This window comes from Schistocerca piceifrons, chromosome 1, assembly GCF_021461385.2.
Source record: "Schistocerca piceifrons isolate TAMUIC-IGC-003096 chromosome 1, iqSchPice1.1, whole genome shotgun sequence".
NCBI lineage: Eukaryota > Metazoa > Arthropoda > Insecta > Orthoptera > Acrididae > Schistocerca > Schistocerca piceifrons.
Window position 1 is genome coordinate 400,156,582 of NC_060138.1, and position 18,417 is coordinate 400,174,998.

Below are 18,417 nucleotides of genomic sequence, written 5' to 3' on the forward strand. Positions count from 1 at the left end.
TTCTCTGGTCTCTTTTCTTTATCTGGCAACTCTTTTCTCTTTATTTACCAATCTTTTGTAGTGTGTACCTGTTAATTTTCATTGTTTGTTAATATTTTATTTCATTATTAGATGATCTACATTCATTGTTGAACCATCTTCAATCTTTGCGTGGTAGCTGTTTCTCCTTGTTTGTTGACCATTTTCTGTCTTTTGACTATTGGTTTTCTCCACTTAGCAATTGATTTGCACTGTACATTTCAGTCCAGTTGTACATATCGTTTAATTTCTTAGGTTTAGCATAATGATGATTGGATTTAGTACTTTCCTGATTCTTATAATTGCACTGGCAGCACTTGTACATTTTGTGAAATCTGTCGTATGTAATTACCAACTTAATGGACTTTCACTATCATAGTTCACTGGGACTTGCTCAGTTATCTTTGTTCATTCATGTAGAGAGAAAGCAAATTTACAATATTGGTGCATTGTGCCAGCACTTTTATATCCTTTGGTGCATAGTTCTTCATCTCTCAGAAAACATCAGTGGAATATCATGTGATGTTGGGCAACGTATTTTAGCTTCTTAATGTTATATTTGAAGAAAGAAAAAGATGAAATGAAAAAGAGAGAAAATGAGTTCTGAAATATTAGTTTGATATGTTAGCCTTATAATGTTTTCAAACAGTGGAAAGTAGAGGTTACAGTATTAACATTATTACAGAAAGGATAGATTGCTACTTACCATAATGGTGACATGTTGAGTTGCAGACAGGCACAACGAAAGTAGTGTTACACATTGAGCTTTTGACTAAAGCCTTCTTCTGAAAGGAAAACACACACATTCTGTCAGGAATGACTGAAAGTAGCAACCATGTGTGGGTGAGGTGTACCTGATTGTGTGAATGTATAGGAGACTTTATCTGAAAGCTCAATATGTAACAGTCATTTCATTGTGCATGTTTGCAATCAACATGTCATATTCATGGTGAGTAGCAGTCTATCTTTTTCCTTGTAATGTTTTGTTAGTTTACTTCCTCTGATCCTCTTGTGCTGTGTGTTTGCATCTTTAGGGCCCACAGTGAAATTTGTTTTAAAGTATTGATACTTTCTGCCCATCATTTTATGAGTGTGCACTGCGTACATGCACTCATGTAATTCGTCTTACTGTGTCACCTGCTGTGTGGCATATATTAGCACATAGTTTTGATATAAAGTGAGTAGTCAACACCTATTTATTGTAATTGTTATAGCTCCATAGGAATTATTTCTTGAAGCTCCCAATTTTTTTTGTATTTCAAATGTCTTTAAAATGTAGTAAAAATGGTTAGTTTTCTTCTCTTCGTCTCTTGTTCAATGTGGAAGATTTCTCTGTAATCTGTGTGTCATATGCTTGACAGCTTGAATATATGACACATTTTCATTTTTAATTCAAATCTCTTAATCTTTGTGGATAACTAGGATTGGAATAGTAACCAGGAAATATATAGATTCTAGTGATGAGTCATAGATATCTGTGTCACTTATATAGAATACACTGCAAGAGAAATGATTCATGTGACCAGAATAAAGACAGATGATGGTACCATACCTGTATATCACTGACAGCGAGTCCAACAAGCAAGTTTGTCAGAATGACTGTGACGAGAAGCACGAAGCCGAAAAACAGCAGATGTGCAGTCCCTGCATACTGCAGTGGCTGGTCCGCATCATAAAAAATGTCCTCGAACTCCAGCTCTCCAGACATCATCACCACAGTCTTGAGTACACTGCGCAGCGCACCTCTGGATGCACAGAACGTCATTCTGTTGAGAAGTGCAGCTCAAGTGTACTTCTGTTACAATGATAATCATGACCAAAATTACAAGTACATTTGAGTGCAGAGCTGTAGGCCAGAAAGTATTATGTTTGTTTGACATTGTGATGAATAGTAATTTATTAATAGTCATACTCAGCTCTTCATAAAGTAACCTAAAATTTTACAAGTGTATCAACAATCCTGGTAGTTGCTACAAGTAGTTTGTTATGACAATGGGTAAAATACCCTTGTTTTAAGGGTTCACTCATGTAATTTATGAAATATCTTATGAGATGCACAATTGTATTCTGCATTTCCCTGAAGAAACAATACATAATGAAAGTAATGTTTTATGACTTAAATCAAATGGATGCTTATTGTCTGCAAAATTAGGCTTGTTAAACAAACATTAATCAGCTCCCTCTACATACCTTGACAGTGTTTGTGATTTGCTGTGACAAGGACTACAAAAATGTGTAAGATGGCCAGATGGGTTGGATACTGACAACGACATTTAAAGCATTATTCCAGACAACTCCAAAGACTTGCAGGAGCATTCAAATACACAGACTTTGCAGACTAGTCAAGGTATGTGATTGCTCCCCTACATTTCCCATGGAATGGAGTTGCTATTTTATCTTGGTGGGTATCTATGTTAACATCTCAATTGGCAGTGTTAGTAATGTTGCAGTCATTAAGATGAGAGAAAAACAGCAAAATCTGGGGCCCTTTACTGTGATGTTGGTGGGCGGTACATATCACCTCAACTGAAGGATCCATTTTTGCACAATGAAAAATTCCAATCAGTATCACACAGTCTTCCTCGATGTGCGTGCAGACTCCCCAAAAGGCTTGCTCAGGTTTGGAGTACCCTGTGTTATCCACATATATCTGCAACATTTCACTTGTTTCCTGTTGTCCATGGTCCTGAGCTGGTATCTCACAGCTCACTGACATCTAAAAATTTTGTGGGCAAGAGCAAGAAATTCTGTTCCAAATAACCATATAACCATATGATATGATTCCTTCTCACGTATTCATTGGGAATGGGCCAGGAATGACCAGCGAAGACTTCCTGCTGCAATTCCTACCATGGAGGGAACAGTGTTTTACCCATGAGCCATGATAAACGTTGTTTGTATTTTAAACAATCTTCTGCTGCAATTCATTACATATTTTTTACAGAAAGGGATGTTTTCCTATGCAGGTGGTCAATACCAATGATAGTATGAAAATAGTGATAAGTTTAATTAGCAATCCTTCCCGTTATTTCCAAAAAAACAACTCAAATTTGTGTTCTATGGTCATTCAAAGTAGCTTATATGTTAAACTGTTTACATTCTGTCATTACTGAAGGGGGTCAGTGCCTAAGACACTGGGCTCTAAAATGGAATTAATGAAGTTGAATTCATTGCCTAGTTACTTTCTCCTCGTTTTGTTTATACATATCACTGTACATAGGGTGTTATTGGCATATGGGTCTTAACTGAGAAGAGCAGTTTTAAAATAACTTTTGAATCACTAACAAATACTACCTATTTTTATTGCTAATCATTCAGTTTTGAGATTACTGAGAAACACCTTATGTTCGCCTGATGATAGTTATGTGTGTCACTGTGATCCCACCTTTTGGAATGATTCTCTTGAATAAATGCACTTCCAATCTACATTGCAAAACTCAGGAAAGTTAGTTCTGCACTTCTGTTTCATTTATGATAAGCTTAGCACCGACCTGCTTGTTTTCTTTCCCACCTTTTTAATTATTAAGACAGCTCTGCGATATTGTGGGAAGTGGTTTCCTGTTAACTTCTTGTTACTGTGCAAGGAGGAATGACTGCCCAGAATTATGTCAATGCTTTGGGTGAACAAGTGCATTCCATGGTTCACAACATTCACAAGATGTTCAAGAACAAGGAAAATGTTTTCCGAGATGGCAATGCCAAAATGCACTCTAACTATTCTGTTTAGACAGGGTTTGATGAACGCACATTTCAATCCCCCTCCTGTCCCACACAGTTTCGCAGAATGCGGATTATCAAACATTTCTGATTGCTGTAGATTCCCTCCCTCATTACTGCTAATGAAACAAAGTACTGTACAAAATTGCTCTTGAACATTTGGTGACCTATTACCATTCATTGTACAAAGAACTAGAGCTTTATGTATTGCAGGTTAAATAATCTTGTTCATTCATGTGTTATTTTGATGCCCATCTGTGCAATTCATATACAATGTAAGTTAATACAAAACTTTATATGTACTGTGTTTCAAATTGTGGCAACTAGATGCACTGAATATGGGAATAAGGAACTGAAATCAAAAGAAATATGCAAGTTTCAGTGGTTAATTAGTTCTAGTCATTGCATAAGGGCTGTTGTGTTGTTATTCTGTGTCACAGGCTGTGGAGGCTCTTTGCTACAGAATGAGCTGCATTGAGCTGCTTTACTTAAGTCATTGCAAATAAATTTTAAGTCTCTTCCATCCTAATTTTCCCAAGTTACTTTGAATGTTGTCCAAGTATTTCCTGTGTGATGTCCAAGAGGTCATCCTCCAGTGGGAAATGTGGCTTTCGTCTCATGGTGCTCTGTAAGTGTGCCATGTTATTTGGTTTTAATTTCGACTATTATACTCAGTTCATTAATAAGTTTGTGGTTAAGTAATATTCTCCAATCATTATTAATGTGTCTTCCATAAGATTTTACATTCAAGTAACTTTAAAAAGAAAAAGAAAGTTCAAGTTTCAGATCTATAGATTAATGATTTTTCTATGTGGACTTCTGAATTCCTAGAAAATAACTCCTTTGGAATCTGTCATAAGATTCCATTTCAGTATTTACAGAGTTGTCCGAGGTTCGCATGGCACTGATACAATTAAATTCTTTGTTCCAGTATGAGATTTTCACTCTGCAGCAGAGTGTGTGCTGATATGAAACTTCCTGGCATATTAAAACTGCGTGCTGGACCGAGACTCGAAGTCATGACCTTTGCCTTTCATGGGCAAGTGCTCTACCAACTGAACTACCCAACCACGACTCACGACCCATCCTCACAGCTTCAGTTCTGCCAGTACCTCGTCTCCTACCTTCCAAACTTCACAGAAGCTCTTCTGCGAAGAACGCAGGAGATGAGGTACTGGCAGAATTGAAGCTGTGAGGACGGGTTGTGAGTCATGCTTGGGTAGCTCAGTCGTTAGAGCACTAGACTGAAAAAAAACAAAGGTTTTGAGTTCGAGTCTTGGTCCCGCACACAGTTTTAATCTGCAAGGAAATTTTAAATTCTTTGTTTTTTGTAGAAGCTTTGTTATTTATTTGTCGTGTGTTGTTATTTAATGAAAAGCGATGTCAGGTGAAGAGTTGTACCATTGATAGCATGTATTAATTGTGCTGTAAGAACATTTAATTCATTTTTATGATCAGCGAGTGCAGTAATATCACCACAAATGTGAGGATATTAATGTTGCTATCTAATTATTCCCTATTTTCTAATAAATTTAATTTTTCACTTATTTTGCTGGTCATAATACTGTAAATAATGAATCCGCCCTGTTGATTCCTGTTTGATCTCTGTAGGGGCTTTGGTGTCAACTTTTATTTTACATATTGGGTTTAGAGTGCAGAAGTTTGTTCAATTTGACATTTCGTAGTTATACCAAGATGCCTTACGTTTTTCCATAAAGTCACTGTTACTATTGTCAAATGTTGTTATTCAATTGATGAAAAGTATTATGTAGGGGAATGGCAATTAGTATGAGTTGGTGGAAAGTAATGACCAATTAGTTTTTCTCAGATTTCTCCTTAGACAATGAATACATGCAGTGCTTCAAATAAATCATAGACATCAACATCACTCCTCCATTTGCTAGAACTTAAATGATATACTTGTTGAATCTGTGTCTGTTAGCTTGGGCAAGTTCAAAAGAATGCAGAATCTTCAGCTGTGATACATATTACATAAATTGAAGGTGGAGGGGACAGAAAGGAAATGAAAGTAAAGGGAAGGAACTAATGATATCAGCTGCATGGGGACGTTGTGTGGAATCAGCAGCGACGAGTGAAAATGTGTTCCGGACCATGACTTGAACCCAGGATCTGCTGCTTACTAGACAGTTGGGTTAACTTCTGCGCCACCTGGACACAGTGTTTATTGCAAATGCGTGGACTTTTTCAGCATGCTCCTATCCAGCACCACCTATCTGCAGTACCCATCCATGGCCTCTATGCTCACTAATTTTAGATTCGCACTAGAAGTCAAATGTAAATGTGCATCTGCACTGCAAGTTGTGATTCGCTGCCCATCAAGATGAAGCAATTATATGAATGCAAGGTGTCTGTTCTTTCAGACGTCTGCACTATGCAGAATCTGCAGCTCTGATACATATTATGTAAACTGAATTTGGAGGAGGGAGAAAAGAAAGGAAAGGAAATGGAAGAAACTATTGATATTAGCTGCATTGGGACTTTATGCGGAATCAACAGTGACAAGTGAAAATGTTTGCTGGACTGGGACTCAAACAGAGGATAGTTGATGCATTTGCAATAAAAACTGTGTCCAGGTGGCTAATTGATTAATGCAACTGCTTAGAAAGCAGGAGATTCTGGATGTGTGTCGCAGTCCATCACACATTTTCAATTGTCGCTGCTGATTCCGCATAAAGTTCCGATGCAGCTGATATCATTAGTTCCTTCCCTTTCCTTTCCTTTCTCCCCCCTCCAACTTCAATTTAGATAAATTTTTTGTTTTTAACCAGTTGACATCGCAGCACCTGAGAAGAGTGCTCCACCTACCATCTTCAAAGGATGCCATGGGTCTGATGTTGGTCATGTGATATGACCGAAACCGGTCACCTATGTTCTTGTAACATACGTGGTGTGATTAAGACTGAATTTTAAAAACAAAAAATTAAAAAAAAATTTTAATCACTGTTCCAAAAATGTTTATTAAAATTACATAAATTTTATTTGTTTCTGAGTGTTGAGGCTGGTGAATGGTCTAATTTTCAGCATCAGTTTACCGTGTTACATGTGAGAAGTAATATTATCAAAGTAACATTAACCAAACAATGGAAAATCCAGGATGGAACGTAACAATATTATGAGAAGGAAAGTTGCTACTCAACAAATAGTAGAGATGCTGAGTCTCAGATAGGCACAACAAAAAGACTCTCACAATTAAAGCTTTCAGCCATTGAGGCCTTCGTCAAAAAAACACACACACACACACACACACACACACACACACACACAAACACACAAAAGCTCAGGTCGCACATACGACTGTAATCTCTGGCAACTGAAACCACACTGCCCACAGCACTTGTGTGTGTGTGTGTGTGTGTGTGTGTGTGTGTGTGTGTGTGTGTGTGCGCGTGCGTGCGTGTGTGGGCGCGCGCGCACGAGTGTGTTTTGTTGACATGGTAGCATTAATGTTTAATTAGTCCAATGAATGAATGAATGAATAATGAAATCCCACCCACACAATCCAGTTTCTGTTTCCACCATGTTTTAATCTGCAGTGTCATTCAAGTAGTATGGGCTATACCAAGATTGGATGGTATAGGCCACATAATTTTTTTTTAAAGGGCTCTAGGTCAAGGTTCAAGAAGAAGTGTACTGGTGAGGGTAGGGGAGTGGTCTGACTCTGCAATGATGCCTTCAGTTTCAAGTGCTGTTACTGATTGTTTCAGTGTTCCTAGAACTACACTTCAAAAGAGATTAAAACTGTTATAGAGAATGAGCAATGAAAATATTTATTTTACTTTCAAATTTTAAAATTAGAAAAGTATTGTTTAACTCACTTGCATTGTGTGAAAAAATGAAACTATTGTTTTCTGTTGTAAAATTTACATTTCTGTTATAAGTTTTCACTTTGATTTTTTATTATATTGGTTCACTATGTTTTCTGTCCGTCTGGGTGTCTGACTGTTGGAAGACTCCTTTTTCTGAGGGATGGGTAGAAGTATCTGGCTGAAATCTGTGTCACAAACTAAGGTGTGAAAAGTTTCTAAGTCAATGCAGTCAAATGATATCGCTATTTATATCACACATTTCGATACTCACAAACTCGCTTGTCAAAACATATAGAGGACTTCCTGTTGACTTACAATCATGACATTTGACAATAAGCAAGGCATCACAGTGCAAGTAAAGGGAAAAAATCCGAACATTATCAGTTTGTAATTAGATCACATCAAAATATTTTGTTGCTTGTCTGTCTGTTGAGACCCCTTTTTCTTAGGAGTGCATATAAGTATCAAATTGAAACTTATGTCTAATACTGAAGTCTGTGTTTCCTTGGCAGTATAAGAAATTTAAGCATCTAGCTTGATGCAATCAAAAGATACAGCAATTTGTAAAGACCTCTTTTTTTTTTTTTTTTTTTCAGGAGCAGGTAGAGGTATCAAGTACCATAGTACCAAATGTTAAGTTCTGTGGCCCTTGGTTGTATAAATAATTTGAGCTTCAAAATCAGTGGAATCGAAAGATACGGCCATATGTCACATATTTTGATACTTGCAAACCCGCTCATCAGAAGCCATAGAGGAACTGCCTGTGTGTATGTGTTGCCCCTGATGATCTAATGCTAAAGCACAGGCCTAGAAACTGAGGGTCGCAGGATTGAATCTCGGTTGGACCATGGGTTTCTTAGTCTTCGTTTTGAACTAGCCTTCATGATCTCACGGATACCATGTTATACAAGTTCTCATCAGTGAAATTTGAAACATATCATGCAACTCTGCACATATCCACCGACGAAGCGTAATGAAAAAATTGATTGAAAAAGGTAGAAAAAAATAAAGACTTGCATCTGGCCATTGAGCCATAAGCCCATACTAGCCGCCATTTTCCTATATCTTGTTCTAAGTAAGATATGCATAAGAAATACCGCATATTGTTCTAAGAATACAAGTACCCGAACTTCGAACCAGTAAAACTGGAAAAAAAATAACGAGATTCGGAAAAATCTGAGGAAGCGAAGGTCGTTACACGGTGGATTAAGGACGGAAAAGACTCACCATGATTTAATAACGAGATTCGGAAAATCCTGAGGAAACAGAGGCTGTTGCACTAACGATTCAAAACAGAACGCGCAATCAAAGGTTGGTAGAGAATCTTACGTCTGTGAAAAGATCTATGCGCAAAGCGTACAACTACCATTGTCATACGTTAGCGAAAGATCTGGCAGAGAACCCAAGAAATTCTGGTCCTGTGTAAAATCGGTAAGTGGGTCTAAGGTTTCGATCCAGTCACTTGTTAACCAATCTGGTGTGGCGGTTGAACATAGCGAAACGAACGCCGAAGTTTTAAATTTCACGTTTAAGAAATCGTTCTCGCAGGAAAATCGTATAAACATACCGTCGTTTGACCATCAAACGGGCTCCCGTATGGATGACATAATAGTAATTCATAAGCTTGCCTGGCACGGGGAGGCAACTGAGGAAGTTGAAAACAAGGAAGTCGCCAGGTCCGGGTGGAATCCAGTTCGGTTTTTCAAACAGTACTCTACAGCGTTAGCTGCTTACCTAGCTTGCATTAATCGCGAATCTCTCGCCCAGCGCAAAATCCCAAGCGACTGAAAAAAAGTGCAGGTGGTTACTCCAGTATTATAAGGAGCGCAAAAGAACGGACTCGCAAAACTGCAGACAAATATCGCTAACATCGGTTTGCTGCAGAATCCTTGAATACATTCTCACTTCGAATATGGTAAATTTTCGTGAGATCGAGAATCTTATGTCCACGAATCAGCATGGATTTAGAAAGCATTGCTCGTGCGAAACTCAGCTTGCCCTTTCCTCACATGATATATGCGAACTATGGACGAAGGGCAACAGGCAGATTCCATATTTCTAGATTTTCAGAAAGCGTTTGACACGATGTGCCATTGCAGGCAGTTTAAGAAGGTACAGCATATGGAATAGGTTCACAGATATGTGAATGACTCAGACTTCCTATGGAATAGAACCCAGTATGTTTTCCTCGATGGCTAGTGTTCATCAGAAACAGGTTCAAAATAGTTCAAATGGCTCTGAGCACTATGGGATCAGAGAGAGGGGTATCGTCAGGAGAGCCCCAGGGAAGTGCGGTTGTTTGCTAATGATACTGTGGTGTAAGGTAAGGTGTCGAAGCTGAGTGACTGTAGTAGGATCCATGATGATTTAGATAAAATTTCTAGTTGGTGCGATGAATGGTAGCTAGCTCTAAATGCAGAATAATGTAAGTTAACGCAGATGAGTAGGAAACACAAACCCATAATGTTCGGATTGGGCGTAACGTTACAAAGCGATATGAAATGCAGCGATCATGTGAGGAGTGTGGTTTGGGGGCAAATGGTCGACTTCGGTTTATTGGGAGAACTCTAGGAATATGTGGTTCATCTGTAAAGGAAACTGCATATAGGATGCTAGTGTGACCTATCCTTGATTACTGCTTGAGTGTTTGGGGTCCGTACCAGGTCGGATTAAAGGAAGACATTGAAGCAATTCAGAGGCGGGCTGCTAGATTCTTTATTGGTAGATTCGAACAACACGCAAGTGTTACGGAGATGCTTCAGGGAGTCAAATGGGAATCCCTGGAGGGAAGGCAAAGTTCGAGGAACGCTATTGGGAAAATTTAGAGAACCGGCATTTGAAGCTGACTACATAACGATTCTACTGCTTCCAACATATATTTCGCGTAATGACCACAAAGGTAAGATACGAGAAATTACGGCTCATACGGAAGCATAAAGACAGTCTTTTTTCCCCTCCCTGTATTTGCCAGTGGAATTGAAAAAGAAATAACTATAGTTCAATTCTTTTATCTTGGCGGCTCGCGCATGCCCGCCCAGACGCTGGAGATTGCTGCGTTGCCAGTTGCACACGACGCACGCGCCAATAGGAGCAGCGCCATAGTATAGCATAGTTCGCAAGCTTACGTGTAGTGGGGAGCGCGCAGTTCGTGAAGTAAAGCCACCACGGCCGCATTAACCCTTTCGCTGCTACAAAGACGTGCTCCCTGCATTCCGCGCTGTGGGCGATTTTGTCACTGCACTGCTCGCCTGTGCAGACACATTGTGTTCCGACTGCTTTGACACTCTTTATCATTCGATTCCACAAAAACTATTTGGCTCAAAAATTAGATTTTTACCTATCTTCTTGACTGATACCTTCCCCCCATAAATGACTTAATTTTGTTTCGATGTTCAACGCAGTTATTATGCAGCATTAAACATAGTAAACCTTTGCACGAAATTTTGAAGAGTTTGCAGAGGTAAAAGTCCATAGAATATACTTTCCGTATGGTCGATTTTAGTTGCCACAATGTTGAGAATGAAATGTGGACAAGATACCTATATATTTCATTTCATTTAATTTAAGTACCACATAAATGTCATATGTAATATTGAGAAATATTCCACCTTTCGCGACTGTAACAAAAGTTTTACTTACACTGGGCACGTTTGGCTTTATTTTAAAGCACTTCAATCAATCAAAAGGAAGTAGACAAAATACATTAAACAAAACTGTGGACTTACAAAAACATTAGGACTTGAATATACCGTTTGTCAGTGAAGTGCTCAGAGCTATGTCAAATGTAATTTTGTGTGTGGCACACACAAACAGCATTTATTTGCTAAAACACTGATGAGCCAACACAAACGTTGAATAATGTGCTACCGCAGCACAAAACTACGAAAGGTTACTTGGCAATGGAGGACACAAAATACAGTCCTCTTATGATGCTTCAAAAGAGAGAAACGCGTCTGGTCTAAATAAGTCGCTTATTACAGTTGCAGAAGAGGGATATATTTCAATACCATTGGTAAAACTGCGACTGTGGAACAAAAACAAGAAATAGAACATGAATACCATTGTGTATGTACCATACCTTTCACCGATGGAAGTGCTTTAAAATAAAGCCAAACGCGCCGTGTGTATATAAAACTTTTATTACAGTCGCGAAAGACGGAATATTTCTCAATATTACATACGACACCTATGTGGTTCTTAAATTAAATGAGATATTGTTATACAGTTAATATTATATGAAATTTAGGTATCTTGTCCACATTTCATTCTCAACATTGTGGCAACTAAAATCGACCATACGGAAAGTATACGCTATGGACTTTTACCTCTGCAAACTCTTCAAAATTTCGGGCAATGGTTTACTACATTTAATGCTGCACATCAAAACAAAATTAAGTCATTTATGGAGGGAACGTATCAGGCAAGAAGACGTGTAAAAATCAAATTTTTTGGCCAAATAGTTTTTGTGAAATCGAATGATAAGTGTGTCAAAGCAGTGGGAACACCATGTGTCTGCACAGGCGAGAAGTGCAGTGATGACAAAATCGCGCACAGCGCGGAATGTGGGGAGCACGTGTCTGCAGCAACGAAAAAGTTAATGAAGAGGCAAAGCACTAGAAATTTCATTCAAACGAATAAAATTCGTGAAGTAAGGCACTCCAATATTGTTTTTAAATAGAGAAATTATTAAGCACCGTACAAGGTTTGAACTCATAACCTTTCACTTGGCAGCCCAACACCTTAACCGTTCCGCTATCTCAGCTCATTGAACAGTGTAACTCTATAAGGACTGTAACACCTCACGCAACTACTCATAAACACTGTTGGTATGACTATGAATTACTCACGCTTCGTAGAAGTACAATAGGAAATAAACAATTACCGCTGTTCTTTATTGCGAAAAAGGAGTTCGTGAGATTGAAACAAACATCTTTCCTTGCTATCGCCTGAATTAGGAGTCTTATTGCTTGTTTGGTTTAATTAATTAATAGAATATGAAGCAATTGGTATAAAGAATGCTTTTTCCAAACTTTCTGTAAAAGAAAGTCTGCTATCAAGACATTGCTTTTGTTCTATTACTTTATTTATGACTGAACGTTTCTAAAACTGAAGACACTCGTCCGTGCTCTGCACTGTTGTCGAGATCTGGCAACGTCGTTCTCTGTTCATTGGCTGACTGTGTTTTGTGACGTCAGATGCGCAGAACGAACCTAAACTCGGCCGCCAAGATATATGACGCGCACTTTAGTAGTGGTACGCTATATTCTCCGCCAGGCGGCACACGGTGGATTGCGGAGTATCTATGTAGATGTAGAACTCGTTTTCGATAGCAACAGAAAAGTTACAGCCGTAGCAGGAGAATGCAGATGACTAATTTAGCCGTCTAGACTGGCCTGCCACAACTGCAACATTTCCGTTTATGCCAAAAACCAGTTGCCCCACGGTATTCCCATTTTATCACTGGGCTGTGTCATTTTGTATGTGGTGCTGTAGCGGCATGCCACGGCACTCTGGTGCGGGGATTTCAATGTTCGCTTGGACAGCAGACATGCCCTGATCAGCCAGAACATTATGACCACCGACTTACTATTGATATAAAACTCGTCTACGCCAGGTCAGCGTCACCTGGCGAAGAATCGTTGTTAGTGAGACAAACGCACGGTGCCTGTAGTATCAGTGAGCGTGCTGTCCTTGTTTAGAATGGGGAAGGCGCGCGATCTATCTGAGTTTGAACCGAGGGCTGATTGTGACGGCCGGTACGAGCATTAAGGAAACTGTACGACTTCTCTGGTGTGTGGTGAGTATCTTTTATACATGGCGAAATAAAAGTGAAACCACTTCCAGACGTCATGGTGTTGGGCGGCCACCTCTCGTTACAGATGTTGGACGTTGTAGACTGGGCAGGTTGGTAAACAGGACAGGAGGCGGCGAACTGTGGCGGAACTGACATCAGACTTTAATGATGAGCAGAGTACGAATGTGTCTGCACACACAGTGCACCGAACACTGGGCCTCCATTGCCGACAATCCATGCAAGTGCCAATGTCAACATTACGACTTCGGCAATTACAACTGAATGGGCATGCGACCCTCGGCACTGGACGTTTGCGTAGTGGCAGATGGTGGCGTGGTCTAATAGAACATACCTTCTCCGTCATGCTAACGGGAGGGTGTGAATTCGTGATCTTCTAGGGGAACAGCTCCTTGACATCTGTACTGCGGGATGGAGACAAGCTGGTGGAGGATCCCTTATGCTCTGGGGAACTTTCACGTGGACATCCATGGGCCCAGTGGAGTTCGTGCAAGCAACATTGGCGGCCAAGGAATATCGTATACTGGGTGAAGATCACGTACAACCCTTCATAACTACGATGTTTCCTTACGGGAGTGGTATTTTTCAACAAGATACGATGTGCTGCCCCCACTCGCCAGATCTGAGCCCGATGGAACACATCTGAGATGTGATTGAACATGGCGTCAGAACTCATCGCTCCCTTCCCGGAATTTACAGGAATTATGTGACTCGTATGGGCAGATGTGGTGCCACCTGCCTCCAACTATCTACTAAGGCCTCATTGCTTCCATGCCGTGATGCATCACCACTGCTATCCATGCCAACGATGGACATACTGGCTATTATGTAAGTGGTCATGATGCTCTGGCTCATCAGTGTATATCTGCAAACAAGCAAATAGTTAATTCTTTACGTTTTCGAAGTGATAATTAAAACTTTGTGTGTAACCGTGGTAATTGCGTGTTATACGATGTTGTTGCTTCAGCGACTTCTGATTCGACAGTCTCTTAGATTTGTTAACCATGTAACATTGATTGGTAGTATACAGATGCAGAAATTTGCGGATAAATAGCTTTGTTAGTATAAAAGACACATTTCCGCGTTTTAAAATAGGTTTTGTCGGTTTTAGCCGTGTGAGCCAGTGTACATACCTTGTAAGTGGCACGTCAGGAGTCGTCTTATTAAGTTGCGACTATTGATATAGATCATGATATTGGCAGGAAGCTTATAGATTTTCTCAACCGTTGAAAGACAGCAAATTCGAGAGAGAAACTCGGTGGCTGTAAACCGGCGTGGCCGACTTACTTGAAAGGCGCGTGGTGGTGGAAGATGACGCCGAAGCTGAGGCTGAAGGCAACGAGCAGGCAGCAGTAGGCCATGAGGAACTTGGCGAAGTTGACGGCGACGGTGGTGAACATCTGGACATAGAGGCCGAAGACGGGGAAGCGGCCGACGAGCAGCATGAGCTCGAGCCAGGTGAGGAAGATGCCGAGCGCGAGCACGTGCCGCTGCCACACGGGCTCCTCGCCGGCGCCGCCGAACCAGCAGAGGAAGGCGCTGGCGATGATGAGCCACTGCAGCCAGTTCTCCCAGGAGCGCAGGTAGCCGGCGCGTGAGTGCACCATCTGGAAGAGCTCCTTGGCGAGCAGCAGCGTGTTGAGCGCGAGCAGCAGGTAGCCGGCGGGCGCGTGCAGCCACAGCCAGGCGGACGGCCGCGGCGCGCCCGTCAGCACGAACACCGTGTACGCGAACACGAACACCGCGTGGAACAGCAGGCTCAGCAGGAAGAACTTGCGGATGCGCCGCCACTTGAGGCACAGGAACGCCTCGCACAGCGGGTGCTTCAGCAGGTGCCGCAGCCCCACCTGTGGCACACGTACATAAGTAATGCAACACATATTTTCCCATCAAATCAGCTTGGTTTTATTCAGGATTCCGACACACACATTATTCCCCATTCCTTTGGTTGCAAATGCCTATTTTTCAACACAATCTCCGTTCAATGCGACGCTCTTGCGCCACTTTACTGTGATGGTCTGTATGTCCACATGGTACCACACTACTGGTCGACAATGGAACCAACATCTTGCTGCATCAATAACCTCCACATCATCCACGCGCTGCTTCCAGCGGAGTGCATCCTTGATTAGACCAAACATGTTGAAGTCGTAAGGTGCGAGATCCGGGCTGTAGGGTGGATGAGGAAGCACAGTACAATGTTTTGCGAGCACCTCTCGGGTGTGTAGTCTTGTGTTGTCATATAGGAGGAGGAGGAGTTCGTTTGCATTTTTGTGTGGACAAACACGTTGAAGTCGTTTATCCAGTTTCCTAGACGTAGTCAGAGCTGTGTGCGGCCGGGCCGGCACGCGGGTGTTTGGACAAGTTTGCGAGACCGTGTTGCGATAATGACAGATACCGTGCTTTTGTTTACTGCCAGCTCTCCGTAGACATTCTACAAGCGCCTATGAATATCTGCGACGCTCTGGTTTTCCCCCAAAGAAATTCAATGGCAGCTCTCTGCTCGGAACGCACCTCCATTACAGACGCCATTTTTGGAGGCTACATATATGGTCGCCACGTATCGGAACTTCACGAAAATACAGGGGCTGAAGCGGGAATATTCCACGATCTCCCACAACCCATTCTACATTTTTCACCGAAAAGTGCCCGAGAAAAAAAGGTTGCACTACTTAGTGGACGTCCAACGTACTTCATCGTTTATTTTCGTTTGATTCGTGTTCGTGAATGGAACTGTGGTGCCTATTTACAAGCCCGCAGAGTTGCGCAGACTGCCTAAATTCGATGCCTCCCACCCTGTTTCTGCATGTTGCACGAAACTGGAGGGAAATCTATTGGCTTGTTCGAGCAGCACATCAGCGGGCGATGAACAGCTTCAGGGCGCTGACGATTTTCGCACCCCTCGAGCCTTGGATAACAGATAAATATAGACCCCGCATAGCTCTATCTCTACCGTATTGATGTTCGAAAGCAGGAACTAAGGCACTCACATGACGGAGGGCAAAAAGCCGAGTCTCTGTCACTACGCACTGTGCCAAGTGGAGCTGACAGTTGAAGTTTTACTCATTTAGAGCTGAAATCAGGCATTGATTTTACTACTGAACGACGTGTTGTACTAGTATTACAGAAGTAGTAGTACAACTCGATTTTTCCGAAATTTCCAATGCTAATGCGATGGTTATCGTTTTTACAGTTACTTAGGTGATATGGTAACAACCACTTTGGGACATTGTATTAGCGGTTCTTTCTTTTTACAAACGACGGAATTACAGTTTTTCAGTGAATTCCTTTATTTTTTGTACTGCGAGTCATTTAATTCACAGCGTCCACAGGAGTATAACACAAAATATTTTTTGATATTCACCCTCTACCTCCCCCACATTATAATTCTTTCCTTCCCTCCCTCCCCCCCCCCCCTCTCTCTCTCTCTCTCTCTCACACACACACACACACACAAACACAAACGCGCGCGCGCGCGCAGAGCAATCTGTCGGCTGATAGCGCGGTCTGTGTGTAGGCCGCACTTGTGAGGGCAGATAGCAGATCACAGTCATCAGTCGCTGGCTGCTCGGAATTCCCACGCAATCTGATGAATCGCATGCGATGTTTGAAAATATGGCTGCCTGCCTGCGATTCGCTTATCTAGATACTAATCGTAGCTACGCAGATTTGTTTCATTTCGTGATTTTGTTTACTGCCAGCTGTCCGTAGACATTCAACAAGCGCCAAGTAGAGTACGTTAGAATTTATAGTTAATGAGGAAGCACGAATCACTTTGAAAAGTGGGACTATTGCTGAAGTTCCGACTTACATTTAGAAAAAAATACAAATATAAATCCGGCCGCGGTGGCCGAGCGGTTCTAGGCACTTCAGTTCGGAACCGCGCGACTGCTACGGTCGCAGATTCGAATGCTGCCTCGGGCATGGATGTGTGTGATGTCCTTAGGTTAGTTAGGTTTAAGTAGTTCTAAGTTCTAGGGGAATGATGACCTCAGATGTTAAGTCCCATTTGAACAAATACAAAAACATTCACACTCTCCGATTTCGCAGTGACTAAAATTTTGCAGCTTGTGCTGCAGAATTAAGATTTCATAGGAAGCTCATGGCAATAGTCACCATAAACAGTGCTCCATCTTGTGACATCCATTTTTTTTTTTTATGAAACAGATGCTTTATTAAAGTTCGTAATTTCTGAACAGAAGTAGGTAATATTAATTGGACATTTTAATATAATGTTTAGAGCATACCTGTCATTTCGTGTAATTTTAACTCTCCCTCATACATGTAAACCAGCAGTGCTTCACTTGACAGTTTTTTGCAGACACATACAGATTTCTAAGCATAGCGTTTTGAAACAAGTTAATAAATAACATCTCCATTTTTTTTAATTTACTTCATTGGGAGTATTAGTGGACAAAAGAGATGAAGTGCAATTCATTTTCCACAGCGGAACCTCACGAGAGTCGCGTAAGAAAAAATACTGGTTGCAGAGGTGTACAAATTCTCCTTCCAGCCTGCCTGCCCCTATCACCGCCGTAACCACAGATGCAGCTGAACCTGCCGCAACGGAAACCCGAGAGTACATGTTTACTGAAGGACAGCGGTTAAAGCAGGCCAACTTTGGTTTCCGCAACCTGGCAGGCTTCGCGAGACCTGTCCAGCCTGCTACACCTGACAGCACGTTGCGCTGTCGATCCGACGTGCCTTGCTAGCCAGGTGTATGTTTGCGTAGCTAGTTTCACTCCAGCTCGTTTATCATAACGGTGGGAGCAGCAAAATGAATGAAATAAACTTAAAGGCGATTGAGAAGAAATTAAGAGTTTGAAATATATACCAGTCATGAGACATCCCCCTGCGGGTTTGGGGGTTAGAATAGGCCCGCGGTATTCCTGCCTGTCGTAAGAGGCGACTAAAAGGAGTCTCAAATGTTTCGGCCTTATGTGATGGTCCCCTCTCGGGTTTGACCTCCATCTTTCTAAATTGTTCCGAAGAGCGAGCCAATTGGGGAAGGGCGCCTTACATGGTGCACTGTATCTGTCGTGC

At 41.4% G+C, this 18,417-nt stretch overlaps 1 protein-coding gene across 1 annotated transcript in view; it reads right to left on the reverse strand.

Annotated features, from left to right (window-relative positions):
* LOC124729173 (transient receptor potential channel pyrexia-like) overlaps positions 1 to 18,417 on the reverse strand; it is a 163,994-nt gene that overhangs the window by 15,586 nt on the left and 129,991 nt on the right. The window contains exons 6-7 of the mRNA XM_047248493.1: positions 14,662 to 15,221; positions 1,571 to 1,763 (exon numbers count right to left, since the gene is read on the reverse strand). Of these exons, the coding sequence (XP_047104449.1) occupies positions 1,571 to 1,763; positions 14,662 to 15,221 (753 nt within the window). The remainder of the gene's footprint in view (positions 1 to 1,570; positions 1,764 to 14,661; positions 15,222 to 18,417) is intronic.